The 21,007-nt window shown below is 41.4% G+C and overlaps 2 protein-coding genes across 3 annotated transcripts in view; both read right to left on the bottom strand.

The window, feature by feature from the left end:
* The window catches only part of LOC139909315 (gamma-interferon-inducible lysosomal thiol reductase), a 108,860-nt gene that overhangs the window by 2,643 nt on the left and 85,210 nt on the right, over nt 1-21,007 (bottom strand). Inside the window, exons 2-5 of one of the 2 annotated variants that reach the window (XM_078287583.1) lie at nt 3,028-3,205; nt 2,127-2,315; nt 624-698; nt 210-299 (exon numbers count right to left, since the gene is read on the bottom strand). In XM_078287583.1, coding sequence (XP_078143709.1) covers nt 210-299; nt 624-698; nt 2,127-2,315; nt 3,028-3,165 — 492 coding nt within the window. In that variant the 5' untranslated portion in view covers nt 3,166-3,205. Of the gene's footprint in view, nt 1-209; nt 300-623; nt 699-2,126; nt 2,316-3,027; nt 3,231-21,007 lie in introns of those variants that run through there. The other variant, XM_071896347.2, reaches the window with a different exon arrangement.
* pik3r2 (phosphoinositide-3-kinase, regulatory subunit 2 (beta)) overlaps nt 11,499-21,007 on the bottom strand; it is a 29,623-nt gene continuing 20,114 nt past the window's right edge. Inside the window, exons 4-16 of the mRNA XM_071896346.2 lie at nt 20,509-20,583; nt 20,092-20,244; nt 18,850-19,060; nt 18,249-18,334; nt 17,980-18,082; nt 17,295-17,393; nt 16,955-17,135; nt 15,214-15,333; nt 14,348-14,490; nt 13,782-13,958; nt 13,481-13,552; nt 13,149-13,322; nt 11,499-12,444 (exon numbers count right to left, since the gene is read on the bottom strand). Coding sequence (XP_071752447.1) covers nt 12,237-12,444; nt 13,149-13,322; nt 13,481-13,552; nt 13,782-13,958; nt 14,348-14,490; nt 15,214-15,333; nt 16,955-17,135; nt 17,295-17,393; nt 17,980-18,082; nt 18,249-18,334; nt 18,850-19,060; nt 20,092-20,244; nt 20,509-20,583 — 1,802 coding nt within the window. The 3' untranslated portion in view covers nt 11,499-12,236. The remainder of the gene's footprint in view (nt 12,445-13,148; nt 13,323-13,480; nt 13,553-13,781; nt 13,959-14,347; nt 14,491-15,213; nt 15,334-16,954; nt 17,136-17,294; nt 17,394-17,979; nt 18,083-18,248; nt 18,335-18,849; nt 19,061-20,091; nt 20,245-20,508; nt 20,584-21,007) is intronic.

Raw genomic sequence — 21,007 nt, 5'->3', positions numbered from 1 at the left:
TTGACTTGGTGTTCCACATTTACACTTGAGACCTGACATTAATGACATGGACTTGACTTGGACTTGTGCCTCAAAACTTGAGACTGACTTGTGACTCGAGCAAAGTTGACTTGGTCACACCTGTGGCACAAACAGATAAACAGGCAAACGTGCATGCATACACACACACACACACACACACACACAGACACACACACACAGTTCCTTACACTCTCAGCAGCCTTGATGACATTAGAGGCAGATTCCATACAGTAGATGATCTGGAAGGCAGCGCTGCCGGTCATGTTCATTACACAAGTCTGAAAACAGAAAACACACAAGCACAGCACCCATCCAGTCAGAATTAGCAGAGTGATTAGAGTGTTGACTTTGACTGACAATCAATATTGACTTCATCTCTTAATTTAGTATAAAAACTTGTAGCATTTCAAAGACATTTCAATGGCAATTTCACAAACAACCAGAGGATATTTACGAGGATTTAAAGATCCGTACTGCATTCCAGGGGAGATGAATGAATGAACTAAGCACCAGCTTCTGGCAGATTACATGGTACCAAATTGTAGAGTTTAATTATTTAATGATTCAAGCAGTCTCTCTCTACTTCTGGGAAATAACTTTACCTCAATCATGTTGCCAAGACACTCCGGCTCTCCATGCTGGCAGGTGAAAATATACTTCTTGTCAACAAGTGTTTCCTGGAGGAGACAAAAACATTTCCCTCTATGATAAATGCAACAGAATCACTAGTAGAAAGTAGTTTCAGAACTCAGAATTCTCAGCCATGATTGTTGAGAAGTATTTATCCCCGTGAAAATAAGAGTTTTCAGCATTGTTCTCACTGGTACAGTTAAAGGAAATATCCACCCTTGGATACTCTTACACTGTTATACATCATCAATCTGTGATGTTGCATTCCAGGAGTTATTTTGTGATGAATGTTGTAATTTACTATTTCTTTTCTGCTATTTCTTATTATTTCTATTACTCGTCTACTTCAGCTTCAGTTAGTGACGACAACCTCCAGAGAACAGGCGTGAATCAATCAAGTGGAATGGGCACATGGGCATATGAATATAATGAGCTGGCCAACTAGTTTGTGAATATTGGGGTGTGTCTATGATGACAGCTGTGCCCCGTACTCAAAACTCAACATGTCTTGTTGCTGTGTTCTACTGAGGCTACAGTTGGTGGAGATTGGTCTCTCTACCTCTTCTACAATCGATTTCTCTCTGTATGATTGTTCCAATGTCGGTGCAAAATGGTGAGTCTGGAAGGAAACCCTTGCTGTCAGCCAGTTCCAATGGCAAAGTTGTAGATCTAGGACACCCGGATATGTGTACAAAGTGTGGCATCAATTGGACTTGTGGTATGAGAGTTACAGAACAAAACGTAAATATGGCCGATATAGTGCCACCATCTGGCCAATATGTGTGGGCTGCCTTGCCTTAGTAGTGGGGGGCCATAGGAGCCCACCTGCCAAATATGGTTGCTGTAGGACTTAGCACTAAACAACAAAATGGATCCAGAAATACAAGGTACATTGCTAATAGCTGCTTTTGTGGCAAAGTGTTTTAGGGTGGATTTCCCCTTTAAATTGCAAAGTGCCGATGCAAAAGTCAAACTGCAGAACAAGCAAATGAGGTGAGTTGATCTTTTCTGCTTGGAAGTCCCCAACTGCAAAAAATAGTCAAAGACATTTTGAATAGCCCTACTTAAAAAAAATCAAAGCAAACTAACTTAGATAGCTCTTGGGTTAGACTTTATTTGAATAGTTCAATACTGATACTCAGCTTACTATCAAGGCATTACAATGTGTCACTAAAATGTCTGCTGAGCTTCTGGTGATACTCACAACTGTGTGAAAAGTAGTCTATAGAGAAGTCAATATCTGAGCCAAGGTTAATATTAGGTTTAGGGTTAGGTTTAAAAACGGGGTTAAGGTGAGGTCAGGGTTTGGGTTGCACATTCTGTAGAGAAGTGATACTCTATTGAAAACCTATCCAAATTAGGTGTTACCAGCTGTGGCTTGCAAAAGATGTCGTCACACATCTAATTACGATGGCACAAGTACCGATCACCCACTCCTGCTACTGGAAATGCTATTCCACTATTTGTTTGCTTACCTCTGCGTTGCCGAAGGGCACCAGAGTGACGTCCATGATGTCCTGCAGCAGGAGCCAGGTGGGAAACAGCATCTCGGTGAGGAAGCCTCTGCAGCCGGGACACAGACTCTCATAGTAGAGCCCCACCTTGACCGACTCCACCGTCTGACGGGACCTGGTGAAATTAGTCTCAAGGCACTGCTTCAGCACCTGGCCGAGGGGGGGGGGAAAGGGTGCAAAGTTAACTTCATGTGCTCTCTCACCCTTTGTCTTTCTGTTTTGACTGTGTGTGTGTGTGTGTGTGTGTGTGTGTGTGTTGGAGTCTGGCAGTGTCGCCCCTCAAGGCACTGATTCAGGAAACAGCAAAGGAGGAAAGGAGACAGGCTGGGTGGAGAGTGGACTGGTTCAGCCACATCGACATGTTGAGGCAAGGAGGGATTTTATATCTCACTTTCCTGCAGAAGGCAATATTAGCCATCTACACCGTCATGTACGTTATAATGTATTCTGTATGGAACTGATAAAGTATGGGAAGGTATGTGTGCTTCAGAACTGCTGTATTGAGTCTCTGTAAATGTGGGAGGGTGAGAGAGAAAGGGAAAGAAAGAGAGAAAAAAAGAAAGAAAGAAAGAAACAAAGAAGTAGCAGCATTTTTGGGCAACTACGGGTACTTCCTCAGTCTTTCCATAGTTCCACTGTTAGTCAAGTGGTCCTACATTTAAAAAAAGGTTATCATTTTCTCAATTTGGACACTAGAAACTAGGACCTAGACATCTAGAATCCAGTCCATTTAAAAAAAAAAAAACAAATGGTGACACGGGAATATACACTGATGTGGTGTGGAGGTTAGATTGGTCGCCGACCAATCTAACCTCCACACCACATCAGTGTATATTCCCGTGTGAAACGTCTCTTATCTTACCCCACACTGGACAGCTGACTCCAGAGACGAGCACCACTGCGACGGAGAATAGGAGCAAGACGAAGAGTAGAGCGCGCACTGGCCGGAGCGCGGCCAGCTCGACCAGCCGGTCAGCACGAGCAGCAGAAGCGCCTTCATGGTCACAGGACGTTAGTTTAACACTGAACAAAACAACTGGACGCCACTGGTCCACCAACTACCGTGCAACTTTAATAAAGGAGCGGGTGCTTCCTGCTAGAGGCTGCCGATTTTTGTGATTGGCTCTCCGGTCATATGACGGACGCCGCGTCACTTGAAACTGGGAGAGACCTCGGTGTGATTTTTGGGGAAATGAAACATCATGAGGTCTGTTGGCAGGCAGGAAGCGTCTGTTGATTCACCTCCTGCATGTGTTTTTTCCTTCATTCGTCTGACATGATTTGAAGTGGTATAGTGATATAGTATCTCTCAGAATGAATTTATATGGGAGGTTACACAAACAATCAGTTTATTTGCTCCTGTGATTTGGCAAATGAAAAGGTGGCCTGCAGTTGGTGATCATTACAGGCAAACAACCATATAAACCAAAGCATTCATTTTTTTTTTTCCAGAAAAGCATTGATTTGTGCTTTTGTTTTCCTTAAAACACCCTATCAATGATCATGATATAACCTTTATCCGTTTGATACTACTTACTATGATATATAGCCCACTGTAAGTTTCATATTTTACATTTTATTTCAGCCTAATGAAGACCTAAAGGGGGTAAACTCCATTTTGCAAATGGGTGAGTTTAGCTGGGTTTACCACTACATCCCCGCTACACCATAAAGGTAAAAAAATAAATAAAATGGTATTAAACTAAGTGATAGTTGTTTTACAAGTTATATGTCTTTATATGGAACTGTTCTCACATTTCACAGAATGAGGAAATCTATTTGGAAATATACCTAGCAATAACAACCCAGTGACCAGGATCCAGTTCCTTGGTATTCTTGTGGTGTGGGCTGGTCTTATTCTCATGCCTTTTTTTCTTTTTTCTTTTTCTTTTTTTTACAGGCTATGCTTTTGACGCATCACCTGGCAGTTATAAACTAATGTCATGCCTCTGCTCAGTTCCTCAGTCCAGCAGTCCCATGGGTGTTGCTCAAGAGGAGTCACAAGAAATGCACACGGCAGCAGAATCATCACAAACGGCCGAAAGTTGTGAAAGGTTCACTGTACCTATATGGAGACGCTCACATGATCTCTCCAGGCTCTCCTCCATAAACAGAACAGAGGAAGAAAAAAAAACAGATAAAGACAGGACACAACAAGACTCTGGATGTGACTCACTCTATTTTTCTGCATGCCTTCATCACTGCTTTTTAGTTTGGAGCTTAACAGATGAAAGGAAAGCTCTATCTCTCTTACTATTTCAGCTGAAACACAATATACACTGTAATTCATCCATGCTGCTTTTAAATCAGTGGGAACTTTAGTGCAATAAAGTGTGGCATTAGTTAATTAATATTGAAAAAGAGGAATAGTATGAACACAAACCCCACCCCCTCTTTTGGGGTTGTTATCTGATTAACTGTAAATACTATAGTCAAGAAGGATGGATTTTGAGAATCACATGATAAATACAGTATACTTTTATTTTTGACCCCCAAAAATTAAACCAAATTTGCAGTGAGTGCTAAAAACATGGGATCGTCCTTCAGCCAGCCCAAGAGTATGTGACCAGTTTGAAGTAGATGAATGTAAGAATTATGACTGAACTACAGACCTCCTGACTTGTGACGTGACAAGGTGATGAGGCGAGTGAAAGTAGGCCAACACAACGCAGACAAAACCCCACAGACACCTGACCTCATTTTATATATCTTTTATTGTCTTTTAAAATCATTGCATCAACCTAAAGAAAGAACCGTACAGATGAAAGAGTACCTGTCTGAGGACAAACACAACTCTGAAGCAAGCTGTACACGAGAGAGAAAGAAAGAGAGGGAAGGAAAGAAAGGAAGAAATGTCGCATCTGAATTAAGACAGACCAAAAGGAGGAAGGAAAACACAAGGGAAGAGGAGAATAACCATCTTAACGTGCATAGAGATTGTGCACACCACAACCAATAGGCCTCTACTGGCTGAACCAACAGTGCTCCCTCTGAGTTCAATTGCACTTTGGTGTAGAGTAGCTTTATCTGACTGCCCCCATTCATTTCCATTCACCATTTTGAAAGAAAGAGAAGACCACGTCACACTACACAATAAGAATCATACATCTGTTTGCTGTTGCTGAGGCCGGGATTCACTGAGCAGCTTTGTGGGCGACGCGGCAGGGCACCGTTCCTGGAAACAAGACCTGAAAAGAGACGTGGGAGAAAAATGTACAAGAAAATGTATCAGGACAACAAGGTGTTGCCATGTAGTAAGTGTAAGAGTAGAGTCGAGTCTCCTCGGGTGCTGCTGCCCTTCAACTGCGCCCACAAAGTTGCCGAATGCACCGCAGCCGATCCTGTCTTGGGTCATGAAACTGCACTACTGTACACCAGTGACAAATACTACGACATTCACATCAAATCAAACAAATGGCAACCTTTCAGGTCCAAGTTTAGACTGAGTGATGAGAAGATGAGATACAGGCAGCAAGAGGGAAATGAAAGTGCCGTTTTAAACTGAGTCGTCATATTTTAAAAGGTTCAGTACAAACAAGGTGAGATTATACCGGATAGATTTTGGTCTTCAAAAACTCTACTTTGACTGATAGATCGATTTATTCACTCTTCTGCTCTTTCACTCTTATTATTTGCTGTTTAGTGCAAAGTCAAGAATATCATGCCTCTTGACAGTCGTTCCTGAATTTCCAACTAAGTATTTGACTCAACCCAAAACTATACTCAAGCATTTTCACCGAGTGGTGTGCATCTACTCTTATTCACAACACGTGGGGATCATCCCTAATAAAATCTCTGAACCTGAGTCCTGACCCGAGAGACACATGGCAAAGTCATCCTGAAATCTACCATACGTATATAAATGGCAAACCTAAGTGTAAATCCTCCATGAACATAGTAAAATGCAATGGCGTCTCAAGTTAGGATTCAGTCCTGCGTATACAAGGCTCAGTGTAAGGTGGAGTAGTCAGCAGGTAAAGAATGACAGACTGATGAATAACCGTCTAGAGGAGGAGACCATTCTGCCCTCTGGGACCGTGGTAAAATGATCGTGTTGAACTACCGTGTTTCTAATGGTGGTAATAATTACTACGCTCTCATACTGAGGGAGCACTGTTTTGACAAGTAAAAAAAAAAGAGGAACAAATCAAAACGGAAAAGAGAACAAGCAGTCATAACATTTTCAAGTTTAAAATGACAGAAGAAAAAAAAAAAAAAGAAATATAAATCAAATCAATCTATCACAGCCACTTTAAGGGACAGACAGATTGATTCTCAAACGCATACTTGCTATTTGGTTAATTACATATTGTAAACATTTGTATTTTTTTTTCTGTATGGAGGAAAAAATTCAAGCTAGCTTATTTTTTTCTTTATAGGTTCTGTAAGGTTATCATTAACAGATATAAACAAACAACGAAAGATAACAAACACTTGGACAGACAAATCTATCAGCTTTTTTAAAAAGCCAGATAAAAACCAAAAAAACAAATATACTCAGGCACCATAAATGAACACTTTCTAATGCCATCATTGTTCCATGTACAAAGGTCTGCGTATTTCAAAGGAGTGCTGCCGAACCATTGAATCGTGTACCTGTTTTTCCAAGTGTTGTGTGAAGGTTTGGCCAGATTAATGAGTTTTTCTTTTACCCTCTGTCTTTTTGTATTGGCAATTTTGCCTGAGTGTACTGCTCCAGGCCAAATGCCCCTCTTTAAAACAGCAACCACAGAGATATACCAAAGTGAGAGCCAATGGTAAGATGGCTAATGTGGCACCATGCTACAGCATCAGCACCCACTCTCTGGCAGATCTCTAGGTCCAATCCACCTTAAGTGTATCCTTTGTGGTGCAACTTTAACACTGCCTCTACTCTCAAAACCAGAATCTCTCAACTGAAAAAACAGATTCTCACGTTTGAGAAAAAAGCAACAACTCCTCTCAAATGTTGAATAAATGCAAAGCAGCCAAGACTGCACTTAACATATAGACTGAGCTCTGTAAATATTAACACATATACATGAGCTTGCCTCATCCTCTGAACGCACTTGATAATCATGCTTTTTGGATTACATGAATGTAGATCGACCGTATCCAATGTAACCACAAAGTTTGTTGCTGATCGTGATGAAGCTCGTTGAAGCTGATTAGTAGAAATGCGTGCGTTTCAATAAGGAAAACTGCTCGCCCTGTTGTATACAAAGCAGCTGTGGAGCAAGTCAAAAGATCACGTTCACATCAAAGCCTCTTTCTGATTTGTTTCAAGCATAATCCAAATCAGAATTACACAATCCAAAAATATAGATATCTAAGTATATATTTCAAAATATTTATTTTCTAGTATGCCTCTCGTTCTTCAAACCTTAATAGACACCAAATGTGTGTGTTCTTTGTAGTCAGTGAAACATGTGCTTTGTGCATGAGGCCATTTCAAGAAATATAATTTACAGTGTACCAAAGCTGATGAAAATATATTTCTAATTCCTTGAATGATCATGTGTCATATAGAAAACAATGTTTTTCAAGAAGCTCTGACACAAATGCATATCAAACAGATGACCCAGATGAGCATTTGGAGTTTCAGAGCTACATCTACCAAAAGTGGGGCTGAAGTCTCAACTCCGAGTCAAAGCACAATGTTAAGTCTTCATCGTCTGCCCATTTCACGCCCATCTCACTGAGTAACCACAGTTTCACCGTCACTAAAGTTGCACTGTTTCTAGATGTTTAATATCTGTGATTAACATGGCATCGATAGCAGGTGAAAGACTGATTAAATACACTGCAAAAATATACACCTTAACAAGTGATTTATTCTTCTATTCAGTTTTAAATTTGTATTTTTCTTAAAGCAACTGAAAAGTTCTGCCACTGGGTTGAGATAATTGCGCTTGTTTCCAATGTGTTTCAGTTTGTTTCAAGAGCTTTGCTGCACTTTGTTGAACTGTGCCACTTTTCAAATGAAACAAGTTGATTTGCTTTGGAATCAACCGACACTTTCTCACCCAGTTGGCATTTTTTCACCCGACTTGTTTCGAGAAAATTAAATGACTTGTTAAATGTCTTGTTAAGTTGGACAACTTTGCTGTGTGGACAAAAATTGCATAATGAGCCAGTAGCTCTCCTTAAAGTTGGCTTGAAAAAGTATTAAAGAGTTTATATAGTCTATATAGTAAAACTAATTATATAATGAAAAATTTGCAATCATGGATACCATCATTCCACCAATGTTTGGTCAAAAGCATCAGAATTACATGACAGTCGTTGACCACACAACCAAATGTGTATACTGTACACTATATACTGTCACTCCAATATCATCAAGACAAAGTGAGAATGTCAATCATTCCTGATATACTGTACGGAAAGACCATAAAACTATAAACAAAAAAACACTATCGAGGACAACTGAGCTTCACCGCTGCTACTTAGGGTCAGTCGGGTTGTTGGGAGTTAGACACACTGGAGAGTGTGTGGAACAGAAAAAAAGTGCAGTCACAAAAATGTTGGTCCGACGGACAGTATAATGAATGTGTCAGCAGTGGCGGGTGACTCGACCAGATTGCTAGTTCACAGGGAATCGACTTGAAATAGAAAACACTGAGAAATGCTGCATGCGTTAACTTGAGAACTTATCAAACGAGCTTAGGCTTCAAACAACTGGGCTGGGCCACTGATGTGTACTGTTCACATTTCTATCTTATCTTGGTTTAACTCAAAAATATACTTGAAATATCCAACAAACACCTAAAAGAAAACTAGCTTGGGTGCGCAATGAGAAGCAGCACCAAGCTACTGTACAGCCCCCACCATAAAAAGAAGGAATATGTAACAACTATAGATGTAACAAAGAGGCACAACTAAAATACTCTCCGTCACTCACTTATCTACAACATGCACACAGTCCTGCTCGTACACACACACACACACACACCGATACACACACACACACACACACACAAACACACACAACAACAACTATGCTCATTTGCCAGTTACCAGAAAGACTTAGGTAAGTGGCAAATGCATGAACGAAGGAGCACAGCATGTGGTGGTGGTGGCACCATCTTGAGGAGCAACGCTCCAATGACAATGAGGAGAAGAGATGAGCTCATTACAATGACAAAAGGCACTTCTAATCTTTCTCATTGAACAAACTGGTTTTATAGCCCTCTCATCAGAAGCACCGCTGTCACTTCTAGTTTAATTCTTGGGATTTTCTTCTTGCCAAGAACTGTGCAAAGTACAGTACCATTGATTATTCTTGATTGAAATCAAAATTGTGTCTTTTAATTCTTTTTTTGAAGGGTTTCATTTCAAAATGTGATTTATCTGTTTGCTACCAGAAATTCCTCAATCAATATTTCAAAACGCGAAATGATTCTGTCCTCAAAAACATTGTGTTTTCTGCAAGCATGGGTCTTAAAATGACACATAACTTTAACAGCAACCCATATTGGACTTTACTTTCATGCCCAGTAGAGTAGGTGTCAATTATTTCAAATGGTGAATATCTCATTTTGGAATGAAACTCGTCTTCCTTTTCATCCCTCCCCAACTCAGAAATAAAAGCCAAAATGACAAACATGCAACCTTCAAAAAATGTTGCACTCTTTTTTTTAAAACTTCCTTTTCCCAATGACTTTAAACTATTCTACACCCATTCTACAAAAATACTTTTTTCTTTTCTTTTTGGCAATCCGGGTCTAACAATATGTAGGAAATCTGAGATTATTCATCTCCAGAAATTAAAAATCACCTCTGTAAATCACTCCAACATATTCAATTTCCGAAACGGCATAACGTGATGCCTCGTTTCATCGACCACAGACTGGTAACTGAATAAACCTGCTTCCACACTAATGAACTGTGCTTTGAAAGAGAGATAGAACAGAGATGGTACAATCTTTACCTCAAGCCACACGAACATGAGGGAACAGGAGAAATCCACTGCCACAGCACAGAACATAGGGAGGGAATTGCTCTGGGAACTGTGTCTGTAAATCTAAAACCTATTCTTATCCACATACTATTGTCTTGTGCATAGTCCTACAACACAACAATATATATGCACTGAAAAAAAGCACAAGTATCAACCACTGGTGCCAAGTTAAAAACAATCCAAAAGAAGGACTCCATGCATACTGAACTAGGTAATCTCTCAGACCATTGTGGCCTTGCTAAATGGCAAATGATTGGTTCTTTTTCTTTTTTTTTGCTACATGAAAAGACATCCTTCATTTGGCTCACATTAGCTGGATACTGTGCATCCTTAAACAGAATCTAAGAGCATAGCAAAAACTATGAAACAAACAAAAAAAATACAGCGATGAAACTGTGCCAGGTCACATACTGACTGCACGTGTATCTGTAATATACATGAGTTATATTACTGCGTCTCTTGAGAGTTTCTTTTTCTTTTCTTTTTTTTCTGTACATCAATGTTCTACAGCTCTGTGAGTCAAGCTTGTGACAAAAATGAACAGTCAGGTGCAGGGGGGGGGGGGAAGTACCGTGAGTAACTCTGCATCAAAAACATTAAAACATCTGCAAGAACGTTGTACCAGTAAAACAGTCTGCCTAGCTAGAGACGAAGCAAATACAGTACCGAAGATACAATAATCACATAGATTGATGCTCTGTAAGTGTCTTTAGCATATAGAAATAAACACATTTAGAGGAGTACTAACAGTTATGCCTTTAGTCAATGGCTACAGGTGGCTACAGTATTAAAGAGGATGAAAAAGAGGGAAGAAGAGTAAGTTTGAAACAAAGAACAAGCTTGATGCAGGAATCTTTCCATGATCCATGATTTCAGTAGGAGGGAAACCTGAATCGCATGGAACTGCATTTATCAATGTACCATTCTATCTAGTGTATTGTGATTACACCGTATTTATATATTCACAATATACCAAATATGTACCATGCAATTCTATTCTGTAATATTTACGCTGTACCTCATCAGTTCAAAAAGAGGCCCAGAGAAAGAGAGAGAGAGCAACTAGCCACAGCAGTTGGAAATAAAGATCTTTTCATAAAAAATATATATGTATGTATTTTTTAAAGCTGTAGCTTTGTCTGTGTAGACAACCATTCCTTCCCTGCTTCCGTCTCTCCCTGCTTCCAACCTCGACGTGTCCCCTTGTTCTCGTGACACAGGTTTGTGGTCATTCAAAGCTATTACTATGGCACTTAAGCAAGCTTTAAATCGAATCTATCGTTTTGAAACCCCTGACACCATTAACTCCCAGCGTTCCTTGCGTCCTCCTCCCCTCCCCTCCCCTCCCCACCCCCACGTCCCCCCAGGCTCCAGTGACTACTCCCCCCTGGTCCAAGGTTTCTTAGCCGCCTTCGGTGGTGTGAAGCAAGCAGCCTGGTTAGCCAAGCCAGTCCTTTCTGCGGATGGCAACTCAGGCTTTTGTCTAAGGAGAGTTTGCAGGCAGTCTGGGGATGACAGCTCGGGCCTTTGTCTGAGGACAGTTACCAGGCGTTCAAAGGCAAAAACAAAAGCGCCACCTGTAATCTTTCCCATCATCTGCCGACCGGTCTCTCTTCCTCCTCCTCCTCTTCTTCTTCTCCGTCATCTCTCTCCGTCCCGCTATCATTTTCTGTGTGCTTATTTTGTCGTCCTCTAACAACATTTAGTCAATGTTTTTTTTCTCTGTATCAAAGATATTTTCTCGTGGTTTTCTCACAGTTTTTTTCATAACTGACACTGTACAGTCGCGGCTGGCTAATGCGCCGCCCTCCCTGTGTCACTTCTCACCGCGTCAGCCAGGTTAACTGTACAGTGCTTAGTTATTGGTAGTAGTGTGCTTTTTTTTTTGTGTGAAGCCATGCTGTTAGCAAGGAGTGCTCTTTGCTAGACTGGGGTCAGGGTGGGAAATTAGCACCAGCCGCCAGCCAAACACTGGTGAATTTTGGTCGTGGCTGCTAAGTCTATTCTACCAGCCACTTTAACAGGTTAACAACCATTGTTCAGAGGTTGAAAAAAAAAATTTCCAATGCAAATGAGCGAAAAAGTTGGTTTCCCACCCTGGTTGGAGTCCTATACTGCTGGTGGCGAATTCATCTGGGGTGCTGGTTCTGATTCTGGGAGCGGGCCAGAACTGGGTAGGCGAGGTTTACATTCAGCTGGTCGTTGTGTTGGACCAAGGAGACGTTTTTGTAGTGGAGCACCAGGTCTTTGAGGGAGGAGTAGAGATTGTAGGGCTCGGCAAATCCGTAACCTGTGGTTGTCTTGTAGATGACGCAGTGCTTGGCGTCACCCTCCACACTGGAAACAAGGAGACAGAGACTCATGTTTATATTCGAGGACGCGCTATTGTTCCAAAAGGAAATGTGTCTATAGTAAATTACCTATTGTTGAAATGAAAAAGAGTGGGATATAATAACTCAACTGATACTGCACATTTTAATTACTATTAAAGGAAAATTCCACCCGTAGAAGCTCGTACACTGTTATATATCATCAATCTATAATGTTCAATTCATCCCAGAGTTATTTTGTGATGAAGTGCCTCATCTACTCTACTACTCAGTAGGTGATTTCCTACATTACCCAGAATGACATTTGAAAACCCCCAGAAAACAGAGGTGAACTTGTTCCATTCAGCTGATGGTTATACTGTATGTGCAGGTGGACAGAGTAATAGTGATAGTGAGAGTAAGAGCAAGAGTAAAACGCAACATGTCTTGTGGCATTGTGGAGAAATTGGTATCTCTTCCTCTTCTACAATGTATTTCTCCTGTATGATGATAGCTGAAACATTTTTTGCAATCAAACTCCATTGTAGCTGTGCTGGAAATATCTCAGGTTGTCTATGTTATAATAAGAAAAATACACCACCAAACAACAAAATGGGCCCAGAAATGTGAGGTACATCACCAACAGCTTTTTAACAGAGTTAAAGAGTTTTAGGGTGGATTTTGAACAAAAAGCCCCAGAGGAAACACTGGCAGAGAGAAAAAAAAACTCACACTACAGAACAGGCAAAGGAGCCCTTCTGTGATTGGCTCTCACGGATGAGGAAGGTTCCGTCACATTTGCCTCTCAGCATCTCCTCTGCCTGGGTGCGTTTGATGTCACCCACATACCAGGTGCATTCGTCATGGTGGGGCGAGCCCTCATCGTCCTCCACCAACGAGTAGGAGCTGGAAACACAGAAACAAAGCAGACTGATGAGGAGAAAACTTGTGCAATGAACAAGGAAGCTAAGCTCACTCACTACTGAAATTACAATTTGAGTTGCTACATCACCCAGTCACTGAAGTACAAGCTGCTGAGCCCCTACTCCATCTCACACACTTACTCATCAGCATCATTCTTTATGCCGAGCCATTCATTGATCTTCTTCTGCCTTGTCCCCTTCTGTGTCAGCCAACTGCAAAGCCACAACACCATGGATTAAACACTGACATCCTGCTTACTACATACACAAGATATAACATTTTGATAAGGAAGTGTGTGTGTGTGTGTGTGCATGTGTGTCTGTGAGAGTGTTTGAGGGTGTGTGTGTGCATGTATGTACTCCCTAACATGGAAACAAAACACAGACAAAAGGTTTTATCATTCAGGCATGGAGGAAGTCTTTGACTCTGAGTTCTCCTTACATCAGGTATTGGTCCCTGATCTTGCGGAGCTGCATGAGGTCTGGCTTGAGGCTGTTCATCTTCTTGTCGATCTCTCTGTTGTCGGAGACCTGCTCCTTCAGGTCCTGCTCCAGCTTGCGCTTGCTGTCGTGGATCTCCGTCACCCGAGACTTCAAACGCTCCGAGTTGCTCTGGATCCTGATTCGGGGAAAACGACAAAATTAAGTCTAAGAATGTTTTCTTCAAATATTTAACAAACAGACTTTTCAACATTATCTTGTTTGTAGTGCTCTCCTGTAATAGCTTGGCTCAGTTTGGTTGTGTTTTCTGTTCCAGTAAATCTAATTCTGTTGACACTTAACACCTGGCTTCTTACATCAACAGGCTGCTTTGAGTTTTGTGCTGTTTTGCTTCTATAATTGAATAAAATTAGGTCTATTAGGAGGAATGCGACATGGCTGTTTCAGAATGGATTTAGATGGGAGTTGTGACATTAAGTGAAACCAAAGGATTAACAAATCCTGTGCAGAATTTGTGCACAGACATAAACTGTTGTCAACTGCACACATCTGTTCTGTCTGTATTACTTTTGGATCTCCTTCTCGTTGCCCTCGCGCTGGAACCGCTCCAAAGACTCTCTGCTGTAGCGCTCCTGAGTCTCACACTGCTCCTCGAAGATCTTGATGGTCTCATTGAAGGCTTCAATGGCCGTACGCTTCATCTGCAGCTCCTGTGGAAGGGAAAGGAGGAAAGGGAGGGAAAGAAAGAGGAGAGAGAGAGAGAGAGAGAGATTGTGATCTTCCATTTGGTGTTTTAGTGTTTCATTTCATTTAATCTGCTGCTGAATCACACATAAGGGTAAAGGATACAGTGTATGTTCCTTGCCTACATTAACATGCGAACATCACATTATTATGTGAATTTGACACACATATTTGACATCCTGTATATGCTGTACATTCACATATCTCTATTCTTCATATTCTCATATCCTTCTCATTTATATACTGCATATATACTGATATTTTTATAACTTTTCCACTTATTTTGTACTGTATATATTTCATATTTTTGGTATATTTTCATATTCTGCTTTCATTTTTTCTTTGTCTAAGTAAGTCTGCGCCCCATCATAATGTAATCCATACTTTTTCTTTGTGCTTTTCATTCATGTATTCTATTGAACATATTTTTGTGCTGAAATTGTTGGAGGCGTATGTTTATATAACTCCCATTTACTGTATTCTTATTTATACGCTGCTGCTGCAACAACCCGATTTTCCCCACAGGGATTATTAAAGTTTTGTCTTATCTTATCTGTGATCAGGATATGAAGACACATGAAATCAGCTTACCCTGTATAACGTATGAGCTATGATCCAGAATACTGTATAACACACTCACTGTTGTGTGTGTGAGAGAGACTGTGTGTGTGTGTGTTGAATTCCCATACCTGTGAGGTGCGTGTGTATTCCTCGTACAGGGAGTCGTACTCGCGGCTCTTCTCCTGGTACTGCTCATGGTAAACCTTCAGCTGCTCTCCAACCTCCTCTATACTGTTCTCCTTCACCAGCTGGGCGGAACAGAAAAGCAGATACACGCAATAATCAATCAGTTTACAATGAAGTCATTGCACACGCAGCTGAGAAAGCAAAATTATTAACGATGTCTGAGCTGTCACTTCAGGCTCACTTCTTATGTTGCATGTAAAGAGCAAACAGTGTTGACCACAAATCAAAAGTGAAATGTGAATAAAGTCAATACTTGAACTGTGAAAGTGATAACATCAACCTGATGGTTTGGTGGTCAGCTACTATACTAGTCAGTGCATATTTGTTCACTTTGAAACAGTGATGCAAACTGTAGGTATGTAGTATATATGATGCATGGGGGTGCAAAATCATAGGGGGCGCCAAAAGCACAGATGGTGTTACAAATGTATTGTAACACCACAAAACTGGAAATTATAGACGCTTATCTAGCGAAAGGGAAAATCCAACTCCACAATGCAATAGACACAAAGGCACGCAGCCACTTTAACACACGTGAACATAGAGATACAGTCAGCAGAAATATCTCTAGAGACATCTATTATGCTGATTGGGTCTGAAAAAGTTTCTCTGTCAGAATGCGTTTGAAAAACTGCAAACCCCACAGCAAACTTAAAAAACTTCATAAAATGAAATTGACAGCAGTAACCCCTTTGATGAGCTCAACACTTAAATCCAGTTTAAGCAGCCCATGTTTAATGTGATTTGATGAAACTATTGACAGAAAACAGATTTCTAAATCAAAGGAAGTTCACACAGATATTTTATTGTGTAATTGAAATGGATAATATGAAGAGCTGGAAGAGTCTGTCGCTCAATATGCCATCACACCAAGTGATTAGGGATGTCAATGGTTAACCGATTAACGGTTAACCATTGGGTTAACCATCACCGAGAATATTTTTGACCGGTTACGCATGTCGGTCTATAGGTTAATTTGCATACACACTCCGCTCAACTAGCAGTCTGAGCAGGGCTGCCAACTCTCACGCATTGACCGTGAGACTCACGCAATTGACACTTTTCACACGCTCTCACGCCACAAGTCCATTTTCTCATGCAGTGAAAAACAAATTCATAACTGATAACGTCGCGGCGCGAAAAGAGGAAACTGACAGCGCACGGACAGACAAGACAGAGCAGCACCGTGCAGCAGAGAGTTATTCAGACCATCTGAACAGCGAGAAATATACACAAATCTATTATATTGTAATTTATTCCCATGCATGGTGCTCAGAGTAATCTCAGTCAGCGGCTCTTCTGCGTCTCTCCCTCTCCTCTTGCACCGTGCGCACGCAGGCAGGAGTGAGTTACTATGGTTACGGGGACGCTCTGTGTTTCTGTCACTCTGAAACTTTCTTGCGGTTCCCAATAATAGGTTTTTAGGTTAGTATGCCTATGCAAAATCATGAATGTAAGCACCTCAATGCTGAAATCTAGTAATATAACATAATATAAAAAGCTCATTGAGTCAATGGAGCGCCGGACTAAAAGGAAGGGCCACTTTCTTGTATTTCACGTCATTAAGCGTTTTTTCTTGAAAATTAGGTTAGTTACCGGTTAATGGGTGTCGGCCTATTGAAAGCAAAATTAACCGAAACTGACATCCCTACAAGTGATGCTTCTAAAGACCAAGTGACCAACCTGCTGGTATTTGGAGATGGGGTAGAGAAGCTTGGTGTCCAGCTTGGCGTTGTACTGGGCCAGGGACTCGTGGCGGTAGTGGTTGATGAGCTCCACTACAGACAGGAAGGTAAGAGGCTCAGAGAAGCCGTACCTCCCCTCCCGGTGGTAGATCTTTATAAGCTTGTTGTTCCCTCCTTTCCTGCAGGGGGAGACAGGAGTCAAAATGAGCATGAAAGCAAATAAGAAAGAAGGGGAAATTTGGCTATATCTGATTTGTGTAAAATATTTCACATGCAAGTAAACCTTTAGCAATGGCTCAACAACAAAGTTTAAACCAGAAGCAGGAGTGTTGCTTCACCTGAGGGTGAGGGTGTACTCGCCCTCCAGTTTACTGGAGGCATCACGAACCAGGAAGGTCCCGTCAGGAGTGTCTCGCAGCTTCTCATTCACCTCCTCCCTGGAAATACAGTGGCATATTTACACACCATTAACACTATCAGTAAAAGAATAATATAATTTTCCACAATCAAACCGTGTCACACACTTTAAGTGCTATTCCCAGAGGAAAATAATCATAGCTTGCAAAGTCAAAAAAAAAAAAAAAAAAAAATCAAAGGACATAGAGCTATTGTGGCAAAATGGGCCAATAACTGATACGTATTATATTGCTAATTCATATTTTCCAGAGTGACTTTAACATCTGATTGATATGTAGGTACAATGGGGGACAGTGATTTCTAGTTGGAGTGGACTTCTATCTACTGTAGTGCATGGTGCCAGCATCCAACAAGCTAGCTCATAAATATGGTAATAATGACTCTGATACTGGGTTTCCTAACTGTAGCCTGATCAGACATTCTTGCCATGTTGTGTTGTGTGTTTGATGAATATAACTTGCAACAAGTAAAAACTGAAAATGATCCATCCAAGGCAGAGATTTAATTTATCCAAGATTTTAAATATTTGAAAAACTGCATTTATTGTGACTAAATTCATATATTCTTCATATACTGGAGCAGTAAAATTTGATTCATGTAATTTACCTGGAGATTTCTCCCCAGTACCACTCAGCATCGTTCAGCAGGCTGCATGTGTCTGTCATGGCTGATGGCGCTGTTTTTGACTTCACTGGCTTTGCTGGGAGAGCTGGACACACACACACACATACACAGAGATAATTGAAATAACTTGAAGCTTATTAATGACTGTAATACAGGTTTGGATAAATGGCGTTTTACTGCATTCTAATCTAAATGTCTTTGCGCTGTAGTAAAATGTAAACATAGTCCTGCTCTTAATAAAAATCCTGTACCTGGAGGAGTGAGGTCATGCTCCACTGTTCTCTCTATCAGCAGCCGCTCCAGTGCTAGGGCAGGGAACTCCTCATCCGATGACAACCTGCCGATCAATTGGCAATCAATCAGTCAATCAATCAATCAATCAATCAAAGTAATAAAGCGCTTATGTCACTGTTCATGCCAAATGTTCAAGGATTTTCACTCAGATCCCCTAAATAGGTGTGGAAACATGAAAGTGGAGCTCAGTCTGGTCAAAGTCTTTTGCCATTTGTCCTCCTTAACACCTTGTTCATGCTTTCTGTGCAGCTAGACGCGTGCGAGCTCTTTACAAACGCAGACTTGCTTCTCATGACGACCGCATGCGTGAAAACTCCAGTACTTTAGTGGCGCTGTAGGAAAACTCCCGACAAGAAAAAAGTGCTTCCGGTTCCCCTTCAGTCCTGGAGGGAGGCGCCATTCACATCGTTTCAAATTTCAAGTGGTGTGAACTTGTGTGTGACTCCCAAATGCGGCCAACACGCCCAGTCATTTTGGCCATAATTATTATAACCATTTTGACTGTGCGCACTCCGTCGTGTCCATCTCTGTACAAAACATGAATGAGCCACAACTCACCAGGGGGTGGAAGCGTCTGTCCGTATCAGCAGCGGTCCGAAGATCTTTCCCAGCGTGTGTGTGTCCAGGCCGTTGTTGGGCTGTGCCTGGGTGACCTTGGCCAGGTGTGTGAGGAGGTACTGCAGGGCGAGACGGTGGTGGAGGGGGACGCTGGTGGAGCTCTCCAGGACCAGGCTCACCTCTCTGTCCCGGCTACCAGCTACTGCACCATCTGAGAGAGGGGTCAAAGAGCCATATTGAGGAACTACACTACCAGTCAAAAGTGTGGACACACCTGATTGAATGTACTATGTTTTATATTATCTTAAAACCATTTTGATCTAAAGGCTTATGCTTAAATGCCTGTTTTTAGACAAATATAAATAGTGAAGTTGATGCCTATGAATTTCTTTCCAAAGCCTTTGCCTTTCCGTCAAGGCAAACCAGATTTTACCAGGGTTTGCCACATCAGTGTCAGTGAAGTTCTTAAACACAGAAAATTATGCAATTAAGTATTTGCATATACTGTTTGGCCCACATCTAAGGAGACACTTTGATCTTCATTTACTGTGTATTATGTATAGAATTTGTTCTAAAAGTTGAGATGAACTGTACTGTGTGGACAATAGCTGTTTCTGTAAATACGTCTAGTATATATTTGAAATGAAATCATGCTGTCCTTGTATATTCTAGGTGTCTGCACAGAGGAGAATCAGCTGAAGCATTTCTCGGATGCCTCGGTGAGCTCATCCTCTGCCTACACTCGGCTCTATTCTCCCAACCGTGACATGCAACCTACCTCGGTCAGCAGCATATAAGGCAGCTCATGGCTTCGCTCATTTTAGGCCTCGTGCAATTCTTTTACTTAGATTAGACGTATTGAAGCTATGAAGGGTGGCATTCTCCTCTCTAAAAACACATCAGCAGCAGCACACAGCTCATTTTAGGGCTCATGCTATTCTGTTACCGTCCTACATCTGGGTCGGGAAGCATTCAGGGGTTTAGCACAATGTGACTTTAGTTTGGCTTTTTGCAGAGGGCTTTTAATAAGCCATTATGGTAGGGAGATATTTGCACAGAGAAAGAGACACAACTCAACCTCTCTTTCTCTCTTTTATTCAATAAAAGTGTGACCTTTCGGTTTTTCTATCCTCATTAAACAAAAATACAAAAATAAGATGGGAAAACTGCCTAGGGCTCTTCTGCTCCGAAACATCTGAAGTCTAGCTGCCTGCAAGTCTTGAATGAAGAGACGAGACCCACCTGCTGACTGCTGTAGCACCTGTTGTTGCAGTGTGACGGCAGCTTGCAGGTCAGCGTAGATACAGGCGGGGATGACGGGCGACGGGAGGTCTCTCAGGTACTGCAGGACACACTCTGACAGGAAACCCACATCGCTCTGGCCCATGTCACTCTCTGGACCACGGCAAGTACACACAGGGGCAAAGCACGACAAGGAAAAATCAATCAATCAGTCAACCATAGAAAAGAAGCTGGTAAGATGCTCAATCCTGTTGACTATTCTGGGCTTCATTTGGGTTTGAGCAGTTCATTAGGTTTGAATAACTTATTTCATCATTCACTTAGAGTTTTAAGAAGCAGACCTGTGCAATGTAAACACAAATGCACATTGAAAGTAATAGATTTACAAAGTATACATCACTGATCAAGCTAACTCACCAGAACTCAGGCTGTGAACTGGGCTGTCTGAGGCCGAGGAGCTAGTTGTCCTGTACAGTGTTTTAGAGTCCAGACCTGAGAAAGACACAGAAGGTAGGAGAATAAAGATGCATAGGGTTGAGCAGAGGAGAAATGTAACAAAAAAATGTAATCAAGTACAAAAAAACAGTACGCAGTAAAGTAGAACAGAGTAGTAAAGAGAAAGGTAGGAGAGAATATTATACATTCTTAGAAGTGAAACCCATAGCAAACGTGTCGTTCATAAGATGAAGTTCACATGAATGCAAGCCCTACACTGCAGCCTCATTCTTATGAAGAGGACTGCTCTATTATGCATGACTGCCTGACTTGGGTTAGATAACTTACAGTAACATGACAGACATTGTATGAAGAGAAAGGAAGGGATAATACAATGGAAATAGTGGACACTCAATACAGATGTATACCTATGCATGTGGCAACGCCCAGGAGAGCTGCTAGCTGGGGGATTAAGACCAAA

The sequence above is a fragment of the Centroberyx gerrardi genome, chromosome 13, assembly GCF_048128805.1.
Source record: "Centroberyx gerrardi isolate f3 chromosome 13, fCenGer3.hap1.cur.20231027, whole genome shotgun sequence".
Lineage (NCBI taxonomy): Eukaryota > Metazoa > Chordata > Actinopteri > Beryciformes > Berycidae > Centroberyx > Centroberyx gerrardi.
The sequence above is the reverse complement of the archived record's forward strand: the minus strand, read 5'-3'. Positions and strand labels throughout refer to the sequence as shown.